This window comes from Solanum tuberosum, unplaced genomic scaffold (genome assembly GCF_000226075.1).
Source record: "Solanum tuberosum cultivar DM 1-3 516 R44 unplaced genomic scaffold, SolTub_3.0 scf00600, whole genome shotgun sequence".
NCBI classification, from domain to species: domain Eukaryota; kingdom Viridiplantae; phylum Streptophyta; class Magnoliopsida; order Solanales; family Solanaceae; genus Solanum; species Solanum tuberosum.
Window position 1 is genome coordinate 131,292 of NW_006239514.1, and position 11,982 is coordinate 143,273.

Here is an 11,982-nt window from a genome sequence, read left to right on the forward strand (position 1 = left end):
AGCAAGAAAATGACCAGCTTCGCATAGAGCATTTTGTAATGAAGGAAACCCTGGAAAATTCAATTTGTGACAATTGTAAAGAAAACATTTATGAGAATCAAATAAAGATTGAGCATAACCAATTGGAAGATGAAGTTAAGAGGCTTACCGCCCAAGCGTACAAATTAAGCTTATTTAATAAAGACATAGTGCATGATAAGATGGTGCTATTGAATCTTGCTTTGGATGCCTTGAATGAGCTTTTTAGGCTCTACGAAAATGATAAACCTCTTTGGGTTAGCAGTTTGGATGGAGGTGGAGAAACGTTAAATATTAAGGAATATGCTTGATTGTTTACCCCATTAATCGGCACGAAACCTAAACATTTCACAACGGAAGCCACAAGGGAATCAGGTACAGTGGCTGACACCAGTTTGGCATTGGTGAATACACTGTTGGATAAGGTACGTAGGCTCTTCATTTTAAATTCAATGTTTTCCTCTGTCTCATTTTTAAGAACTATCATCTCTTTACAACCTACCCCTTATTTGACGTGAATAATTAGTTCTTTTTATTTTTTATTCTTTTTAATTAGTTGTACTCTTACTTTTTATTACTATATTTGACATACCTTTTTATTAGTTTTTTAGTGGTGCTTCAATTAGTTGTTGCATATTATTTTAATCAATCAAATTTAACTTCAAGTGATGAATACAAGTATGTGTTGACATGTTATATTTTTTATTTTTTGTTATGTACTATATTGTATATATGCAGAGGCAGTGGGTAGAGATGTTTCCATGCGTTGTTGAAAAAACATATACTACTGATGTGATTTCCACTGGCATAGGTGGAAATAAGAGCGGTTCTCTGTTATTGGTATTTCTACTTACTTATTATTTTGATGAAATTTACATATCTTATTTATTTTATTAATTCATGCACTAACAACTAGAAAGTAATGATTTGCAGATTAAAACCGAATTGCAAATCATTTCTGACCTAGTTTATGTTCGCGAAGTACAATTTCTTCGCTTCTGTAAGAAATATGTTGAAGGTGTCTGGGCTATCATTGATGTGTCTGGTGACACAATTCAAGAAGGTTCACAAGAGAGCGAAATTGAAAATTGTTGGAGGTTCCTATCTGGCTGTATTTTACAAGATATGCCAAATAGTTATTGCCAGGTAATTCAAAATAAATTGTCTTTTTATTATGCATCCCATAGGCCTTTATATTTTTTGAAATTCAATGAGCTAGATCACTCATATTTTATTAATCTTATTCTTGATGATTTACTTTTATTGATTTTTTTTATAATACAATCTATGTATCCATTATAGTGATTTGTTCTCTATCTGAATTTTTATTTATTTATTCGGAATGAGAAAGATCAACTTTCTTCTAGCTTTGAGTAATGCAACTATTTAGTAATTGTTCGAAACATGTTATATCGTTTCTTGATAAAGAATTTCTTTTATTACTCTTCACCTTCTAACCTTGCAATAAATTTTAATTGTCTAATTTTTTTTATGCTCCCTTTCAAATTAATATATTTAGAAACATTAATTTTTCTGCAATTTTTTCCTTCCGTGTATCCTCGCATCATACCAAATGCAAGACCTAAATATTTTGCACACTCTTTCCTTCCATATTTATTGGCAAGACCACTAGAAATCTTTTTTGAGGATACATTCCTTGTGATTGACTCATTTATTTAATGATTGAATTTTCTAAATTGTCTCCAATAATGGCCATTTTATTTTAATTAATAATTAAATTAATATTTCATACAAGCTGATCATATTTTTCTCTCTAGTGCTTTTGTAATAGTAATGAAATATTTTCAGGTTACTTGGATTGAGCACATGGAATATAATGAAAATCTTGTCCACGATTGGTATCGCCCTTTGATAAAGACTGGTCTGGGATTTGGTGCTCATAGGTGGATGGTTACATTGCAAAGACAATATCAGTTCTTGAAAGTGATGAAGTCAATTGTTGATCCCATAGGTAATCATACATAGAGGTTCAATTATTGTGCCATTTATCTTTTATACTTTTGAATATTAAAAAGAATTGATTCGGATGTAGCTTTATTTGTGGCAGTTGATTTAAGTGGTGAGAGAGGTATAAGAATGTTGGCTCAACGCATGACGCATAATTTTTGTATGGGGGTTTGTGCAACCGCTCACTATTGGGAAATAATTCAACTAGCAAATGAATAAAATTCCAAATTAATGATGAGGACGAATATTAGTAACCTTGGTGAATCAATTGGTGTGGTGTTAAGTTCTACAAAGACAAACTGATTACCCGTGAAACACCAACGTTTGTTCAAATTCCTCACTAATGAACAAATAAGGAGCCAGTGGGATGTCTTGTACTCCAATACTTGTCCCATGGAATGAATGATACATATTTCTAAGGGTCAAACTGTCAACAGTAACATTTCTCTTTTTTTTCCTCATGTGAGTGGTTAATTGTTGTGTTTTTTTTTTGGAAACATGATTGGATTAGATTTTTTAATTAATTGTTAATTTATAAATAATATTTTCTTTTGATTCGATTCTGGTGCTAATCGAGTGATCTTGCAATATATTTGCATGGATGCAACTAGATCTCTTTTGGTTTATGCTACAATTGATTCACAAGAAATTAATACGGTGATGAAAGGGGGGAACTCTTCTTGTGTAACTCTCTTCTCAAATGGAATAGCAATAGTCCCGGATTGTTTTCAAGATTTCTCTACAACTAATAACTATAATGTTATTTCTGGGAAGATGAATAATGGGTTCGATGGTGGATCGCTGGTGACTATCAGCTTTCAAATGATGGGGAACATCTTTCCAAATACAACTCTTTCTATGGAGTTGGTCAAAGAAGCTAATGCACTCATCTCACACACAATTCATAAGATCAAGAGTGCTCTTAAATGCAAGTGATATTTGAAGACTATCTACCATCCATTGGTATGTTATGTGTTTTGAGTCTCTACTGTCTTATCCCTTTAATTTTTTTAAAGCTTTTTTTCGTTTTTTCACTACTCTTGGAGTGTAATTATAAGTAAGAAAGAAGAAAGAAGGCATGTAAGTTCTCAACGTAAAGATTTTTGGATCAAGAATTGTATTTGATATGTAGTAATTATATAAGTAAAACTTCAACCTTTTTGGCGGTTGTTTTGGAGGAGTGGCTTAGTATAAATTGTATTGAAGGGGGAGGTGGCTTTTAATTGTGTTAGAGAAGGCTGGAGGTGGTGTCATTAGTTATAATGGTGGGGGTGGAGGGTGAGGTTGTGGTGAGGTGACGATAAAGATAAAGAAAAAAAGGATAAGACACAAGTATCATTCTAAACTAAATCCGATCTCAACAACATATCTAAACTTAACTAGTGTCCTATTACCCCCACCCCTCCTCTAAACGCGTTCATTATATATTTCCGTGCTTTTGTTATACAACTAATGCTGACGTGGAGCCAAGACTCGATTCAATTAGTTGTGGTGATATACATGCGCTTAGGTCTATTCATGGTTATAGTTGAAAAACCAAATAGACTAAAAAAATCCGATATTTGGTGTGGTTTGGTTAGGTTTGGTTTTAAATTTTGAAAATCGATACTATTAGGTTTGGTTTTGATTTTATTAAAAAAAACCACAAAAACAACCAAATCAAACCGAGAAATTATATATAAAAAATTTATAATTATTTATATATTATTCATAAATAAAATATAAATATTATGTTAGATTTTAATTAACTTAAGTCCCAACTTTACCATTTTCTCAAGCTCAATACTTAAATTTTAGCTCAACTATTAAAATCCTAAGATCAAGTCCATTACTTTAATCTTACATACCCTACGTCACATTAGATAGTCACACTTTCTCTTAATTGAATCACTCTAATCGTGTAATAATAACTCTAGTATTGCATAATTGAATCTACAATTACTTTCTTTAGTATTGCTTAATTGAATCTACAATAACTTTCTTGTAGATTGTTCATGTATTAGGTGTTTGTGTCTACCAAATCTCCAAGTTTAGTTTATTACTTTCAAACCCAAAAACCCAAAAACTCGAACCAAATCGACAACAACCAAACCGACGGTTATTTTTTTCATTTGGTTTGATTTGGTTTTAGAAAATTAAAAACCGACTAAATTGGTTTGGTTTTGATTTTAACCAATAACCGATCAAAACCGAACCATGAACACCCCTACATGTGTTGTCACATGTATAATACAAATATTTTTTTGAAAACAATCTTCTTATTTTCTTTGCATTGTAATAAAAATAAGTTAATATACATAGGAAAAAGAAAAAAAAAACCTTGTATTTAAAAATTTTCTCAAATACACAACTTTTTTAATATTTATTTCCTAGTATTTAAGATTTTCTCAAACATAACGTAATTTTTTTCTTCATATTTTACCTCCATTAATTCTATTGATTTTTTATTTGTTTATCCTTTTGATTTCACATTAAATTTAATTCCAGATGTCCTGTATATAAAATAAGATAATTTCGAACAAGTATCCAAAAAGTGAAGAAAATCAAATAAACATAAAAAATATTAAAACGTTAAAGTTAAAGGACACTTTTTTTCAAAAAAAAATAATTAAAAAGAACGCGGATAAGTTTTCTAAAATAAAAGTGAAAAGATAAGAAAATAACGGAAGAAAGAAAATAAAAACTTTAAAGTGAGGAGAGAAGTAAATATGTTACAAAGATTATTTTTTTTTAAATAATTAAATATATACAAATTTTAATGTTAATAATTATGTGTATTAACCAATTCTAAAATGTCCAATTAATAGAGGACATGTATCCAATATTGATCAGATTTGTTTTTCCTTTTTACCTCGCACTTGAGTTCGAGAGTGAGCACACTATCTATGTCACATCAACACAAAAGGAGCAAAAAAAAAATACATAAATATGTGTTTACTGGGTTAATGAGACCCTACTTAAGGTTAGGTGTCGCTGGGATTTCGAATATAGTTAGAGGGACAACTTGCGCCTTATCTCAAAAAAATTAGAAAATATACTTGTTTAATAGAAAAGGATTAACAGTTGTGGCTACTCACTCCATCAAAGAGAGTGAAATTTTGTCACGATCCGAGCCTACACCGTGAACGTGGCCAGCACTCGAGAACCATTGATGGCCCCCAAGCGAACCCTCATCATGGTTGACTACAAGCAAAAGACTTACTCAAGTATACATAAGCATCAAATTAAAAGAAACATTTAAAAACAGTTTACTGAATCTCAAAACTTTGCTGAATATTCTGAGTATGAAACATAAGTTTTAAATAAAATATCTGAAACTGAAAGATTCTACAAAACTGTCTATCTATGAAGCCTTTACTATACAAAGATGAGTGTTGGGGCAAGACCCACGACTCCTCAAATGAACTACTACTAACAAATCATAAAACTGTATAGTCCTCCAGAAGCAAGGAGGTCTTACTTAAAACCTGACGAGCAGATGAAGTGATCTCAACGGGCTCTTGTTGAGGATCCTAAGAACCTGTATCTGCATCATTAAAAGATGCAGGTCGAATGACATCAATACATTAAATGTACGGGTACGTAATATAGCTGAATAACAAATAACTTAAAGAGGGATTGCAATATATAACAATGTACTCAAGCTGAATGTAAAGAAATAGAGGAGTTAAATCATTTAAAGCTTTGCAAAATACTTTCTCATCTTTGAACTCAACATAATAAGTAATTGTCATGACCCGAGCCTACACCCTGGACGTGGCCGGTACTCAAGAACCATTGTTGGTCCCAAGCGAACCCTCATACTGGCTGACTACAAGCGGAAGACTAATTAGAGCATACATAAGCATCAAATTGAAAGAAATGTTTAAAACTAGTTTACTGAATCTCAAAACTTTGTTGAATATACTTAGTATGAAACACAAGTTTAAATAAAATATCTGAAAATTAAAAGACTATCCAAAATTGTCTATCTATGAAGCCTCTACTATTAAGAAAGGATGTCGGGACAAGACCCACGACACCTCAAAAATACTAACTGGAAAGTAACTGTGAAGTCCTATGGAATACAAGGAGGCTCACCAAAACTAACTGGAGTGTAGAGTGATCTCAACGAAGCATTTGTTGATAATCATGAACATCTATATCTGCATCATAAAAGGATGTAGGTCGAATGACATCAGTACATGGAATGTACGAGTATGTAATATAGTTGAGTAAACAAATAACTGAACTGAATGACTGAAAGCAACTCAACTAAATCAATACATGAACTTGAAATGAAAATCATTTAAGCTTTACAATAAAATATACAATGAAAGCAACATGAAAATAATATACTTTACTTGTGGAGAGTTTTTCTAACCGACAACCAGTACTATGAGCCTAGCAATAATACAGCGTCCCACTGCATGTTGCAAGGGCCCATAATATACCTTGCGGGGGTATAAGATGATATCATGACTATGGATCTAACTATATGCCTTCTCAGAGGCGGTGAGGAGTCGCATGAAGAATCAATGTTATCCTATCCTACGTTGGCTACGTAGTTTTGTGGGACTTCCAAATCATAAGAGACTCTAACCCAACTCGGTGCTCGATACTACTCCCAAAATAATTAATATAACTTTTTTCTCAATTCACTCATTACAAAGAATGGACTTCTTACATTACTTGAAATACTTTTCAAAACATGAGACGTGTTTACCTTCTTGAAAACATGTACTTATGAACTTATCTTTCAAGTCCAATAATTAACATAGGTACATATATATGAATAAAATAACATTAGAAACTCTTAAGTCTTTATGATATAGAACATTTAAACTTTTTCTCAAAACTCAGTCTGAAACTTATAACTCAATTCGTAGGGTTCATACGGAATTATGGGCATGTACGACTCAACTTGAGGACCTCAATAATCATATAGGAACTAATGAATACATTTCTTTCTCAAAACTCATCTTTACTTCCTCAAAAAACTCAGTTTGAAACTCAAGTGTTGGCTTTGAAAAACTTCTCAAGATTTATAACTCAAAATAGGGTTCATGAGGAATTATAAACATGAACAAATCAATTCAAGGATCTCAATAAAAATATATAAACTCAATACTTAGGAATATAATTTCAAAAGACTCGGGAATTCATGAACTCAAAATCAACTTATCTCAAGAATACTCAAATCTAGGGGTAGAATCCGAGATTTCTCTTTAACTGATTTGAAAGTAGATGCTGGGTGTGAGGAAAAGCTAGTCCAACACTATGATAGCCTTACATACCTGGAAGAACAAGGTTCTTGAAGAATTTTGAAGAACTTCATTAGAAGTCTTGAAATCCTAGCTTGAAGGTAAACAATCAAGAAACTCTTTCTTGAGATTCTTGAATTAGTTTCTTGAATTCTCTATGGCCAAGAATTATGATTTTTATTAGTGATTTATAATTGTATAGAGGAATTTGAGGTGGAAAGAATGAAATTTTTGGAGAAACACTTACCTTGAAGAAGAATCTTACTCGGAATCATAAAGTACTTAACATAAGGTGATTATTCTAATCTAAATCACAAGATTCTAATTATATACCTCTATAAGAAATCTCATCCCAAGAACACTACTCCTTACCGCTAGATTCAGCTAACCTCAAGCTCATATCACGAAACACCTAATGTATCACGTACTGTCCACATGTTAACAACACCACATTCAAGCTTAGAACCTTAACCACTCCATAGTCTCCTACTAACCCACTTTCTAAGAACTTATCATCCTCTCATCAACTCTACCAACTGAACTTGCATGCATTACTACAAGGAAGCTGACTTAGTACTCATTGTAAAACTTTATCTCCTTCTTCCTCCACATTCATAACCTTAGATGGAATAAACACACCATCACTACCAAAATAAGAAATGGCAATCCTCTCTTTTATCATCACATAACTACTATCAACAACACCATTATCCAAAACTAAAAAAGATTAGTGAAAGGACTTCAGGGCGAAAGATCATAAGCACGATTCATTCAAGATATCTGATATAAGAATATGCATGACATAACATTATGTTGCTAGCCATTAAGAGTAAATTATGAATTTGTGAGACTGAACATACTGTGAGATATGAATGCTTTTATGAATAGTTTCATAGCATGAAACTGATATCCACAATTTTATGGAGTAATTTTGAGATCAATGGGCTAAATTCTTTGCCCCACATTCTGGAAATTGAGCATAGATGTGAATCTCTCTAGAGTGTATGAGCATAGGTCATGAGCACAATTCTGATATAAGGAACATCACCATGATGTTCAAATGACTGAACTTTGAGGAATACACTAGAGTATGAATTAATTGATGTACCTCTAAAACTTATTCGAAAAACATCACTATATCATCCTCAACACTTGACTTGGTTTCTCATCTTATCATATCCCCTTAGGTCTAAAACTAATACTTGAAAACTATGGATATATTCCCTCATCTCTAAACTAGTCTACATTTTCTTTAATACTCGAAAAGGCTTATCTCATGCATACTGAACTCTCCATAAGCAGGTACTAAGACTCCATTTAGAACCTCTTTCTAAGATGCTTCTATTAACCTCTTCTCCTTCATCTAACGCTTCAAGGGAAAATTAATGCTTACTTAAGCCTATTCTACATTGACAGCTCAAATATACTATCTAGGCACACATGGAAAATCATTAACTTAATTGGAACCCCGTCTGATTACATACAATCTCGAGTACAACTCTTAATGTTCTTGTTACTCTTATGACTAAGCCACACTTCACCGCTCTTATCTAAAAGTTAGAATCCCAAACTTGTACCACTCACATTCATTGCAGCTAACATCTCAATTCCTCACCTACTCTATGTCAAGTCTACCAGATCAGATCTCAAGACTAACATCATCACCCTCATGTTTCCATTTTTTTGATCACGACACTCATCTCAAATTCAAGTTTAATGTTTATTACTAAATCCGGATATCAATATGATTGCTCGCTCACTATACTAACTTACAACTACTAGATAAAAATTAGGAAACACTCGCCAACTAAAACCTCATGACAAATCGACAATCTTTATCTCTCAGTCTTCATACTTACAATTTACCTTCGCACTTCCTTTCACAACTTAAGTACTATTTACCCATTCACTATACATCATTACCTAATTACTTCTATAACACTTTGAATATTATGGGATCTCCATAAAAAATTGTAAGCCTAACTTAGATCTATCACTTCATGAATACTTCTGCTTTTCTATCCAGCGCCTACACTTGGTTGTTACCAACTCAATGACACGTCATCATAACCTCCTTTCTATTTAAAGTATACTCCAACTCATCCTAACTAGTAACTCTTACTCTACCTCCTATCATACAATCTACACAAACTCATCACTTGTTAGTCTACTCATAAGGGAAAACTCCTCATCAATAACTTAATGCGTGAATGACTACAATAACATAAGTTGCCTCATCACTTTCTCCCTTTCTTAGATTACTGAACCTCTGCATGCATTCTTCTACTTTTGGGAACTCTTACTACTACTTCCTATAATCTCATAACTCATACTATATTTTCGGGTGAAAATACTACCCAAGCTCCAAAACATACTTTCGCATAAGGGCTCAACTGAAACAAGATTTAGAGAAAAGAGTTTAGGAATACATTTCGCTTTTATCTCGAACGCACGATTCATATGAATAAGAGTGCATTCTTTTGAATCTCAACACTTAAGCTCACTCATGGGCTTCTCTTAAGCCCCTATGTAGTCTCATGACTTTCTCAAGACTTTTGTTGAGAGTAACTTATCGATAATAAACTGACTTTTCTTTTCAACTACCTTAAGTATGGGCGAATAGCCAAATAAATCTGAGAAATGCACGAGTTTTGAATAAGTTCCTTATGACACAGCTCAATTGCACAATTTAGAGTATGAAAGAATGGAAACAATTCTTATATGCCTATAATCCCTCATTTATAGAAATTGGGCCCTTAAAATGATAAATAAGATCCTACTTGACACAGCTTCATAAACACCCAAGGACACTTGAACTCTGTGCTCTGATACCAAGTTTGTTACAACCCGAGCCTACACCTAAGACGTGGCCGACACGGAAGAACCATTGCTGGTCCCCAAGCGAACCCTCATCTTGGTTGACTACAAGAGGAAGACTAACTTGAGCATACATAAGCATAAAATTGAAAGAAAAGTTTAAAAATAGATTATTGAATCTCAAAACCTTGCTAAATATACTTATTATTAAACATAAGTTTAAATAAAATATCTTAAAACTGAAAGATTCTTCAAAACTATCTATCTATGAAGCCTCTACTAATAAGAAAGGATGTCGGGACAAGACCCACGACATATCAAAACTACTAACTGGAAAGTAACTTTGAAGCCCTCTGGAATACAAAGAGGCTCACCAAAGCTAACTGGAGTGTAGAGTGATCTCAACGAAGCACCTGTTGATAATCATGAACACCTATATGTGCATCTTAAAAGAATGCAGGTCGAATGACATCAGTACATGGAATGTACGAGTATGTAATATAGCTAAGTAAACAAATAACTGAACTCAATGACTTAAAGCAACTCAACTGAATCAATATATGAACATGAAGTGAAAACCATTTAAGCTCTACAATAAAATATACAATGGAAGCAACATGAAATAATATACTTTACTTGTGGGGAGTTTCTCTAACTGACTGTAACATCTCTCAAATTGAAATAGCTAGGAAGAAGCTAAGAACTTGAAATAATCATTTTTGGAAATAATGACAAATCTGGAAAATTGTTTAAGTTAGGAAAAGTGAATTTTTGGTCAACTTCAAGCAGCCATAACTTCTAGCTCAGGATGAGTTAGAGGTATTTCCAGATACGGTTGGAAAACTCTTGGAATGATCTTTCCAATACCGCTGAATTTGCGTGATTCCGAGCCTGTATGAGTGAGTTATCCCCTTTGGAAGTTGGGTTGTTGGAATAAGGAAAGTTCAATCCGAATTTTAAAAGGGTAGTTTGGTCATTTCCTTACCCTTTTATTTTAAGTCATTTTTGGTAATTAATTAGGGGTCAAAGCTGAATTAGATCAGTTTACACTTTTACCAAAAAAGTTAGGGTTTTGAGAGAAGAGAAAGAAGAGGAGAAAAGAGGAGAAAGAAGAAGAACGTTCAAGACCCGTCAAGATCGTCGTAAATTGCTTGTGGATTTCGTCGGGGGTGATCCCTACAAGGTATGTGAGATCACATAGCATTGGGTTAATTCTCCCACGCGCCAATCATGATTCAATTTCAGCGAAGTTATTAGATTTGAAAGTAAATCCTTGAGTTCTTGATAGATTTCGTTTGAATTCTTGTGGGTGTTATTGATTGGAGTTTCTTGAGGTCGATTCGCGTTTTTAGTAGTGTTTTCGAGAAGAATCTAATATACATTGAGGATATAGATGATTCTAAGTGTTGGGTAAAATAACCCATGGAGTTTAGGGGGTTTAGAGCTGTAAAACGAAGAAGAAATTTCATTGGTCGAGATTTGGAGGTGCCTCCGCGTCGCACAGCTAGTCCCCAGTTTTGGGAATTTCTGTTCTGCGTCGCGGAGCTGGCACAGAGTGTTCTGCCTCAAAAGACGTTTTTGAAACTAAATTTTAAAAGCCTCTCCACGTCGCGGACCCACCCTCATATTTTGATATTTCGGTCTTTTCTCATGTTTAGCTATCTAAAATCATTCCTAAACATCATGAGATCTTTCCTATCACAAATCCTAATCCTTCAATCCATAATTCAATTCAAGGAAAGTTAAGAGTCATGTCAAGAAGTTAAGAGTCAAGTCAAGAAGTCAAGAGTTAAGTCAAGATAAGTTCTTAAAGTTTTTTTCAAAAGTCTTTCACATATGTTTTAACATTGTTTTAAGACTTAAGTTCAAGTTAAGCAAAGAGTAAAGATTTGAAGTTCATTTCTTCAAAGAAGTATATGGGGACTATGTATTCCCA

General features: G+C 33.2%; 1 protein-coding gene across 1 annotated transcript; it reads left to right on the plus strand.

Annotated features, from left to right (window-relative positions):
- The first annotated feature begins 200 nt into the window (after positions 1–200).
- LOC107058677 (homeobox-leucine zipper protein ANTHOCYANINLESS 2-like) lies at positions 201–2,004 on the plus strand. Its single transcript, XM_015304682.1, has 5 exons — positions 201–294; positions 379–443; positions 757–858; positions 952–1,164; positions 1,828–2,004. The coding sequence occupies exons 1-5, from the start codon at positions 201–203 to the stop codon at positions 2,002–2,004; spliced, it is 651 nt and encodes a 216-aa protein (XP_015160168.1).
- Positions 2,005–11,982: the final 9,978 nt, after the last annotated feature.

Bases quoted from the DNA above. Each gene is read 5' to 3' on its own strand.
- LOC107058677 (XM_015304682.1), top strand. From the start codon at position 201: ATGGTGCTATTGAATCTTGCTTTGGATGCCTTGAATGAGCTTTTTAGG. The intron at 859-951 runs GTATTTCTACTT...AATGATTTGCAG, and splicing joins AGAGCGGTTCTCTGTTATTG to ATTAAAACCGAATTGCAAAT. The intron at 1,165-1,827 runs GTAATTCAAAAT...AAATATTTTCAG, and splicing joins TGCCAAATAGTTATTGCCAG to GTTACTTGGATTGAGCACAT.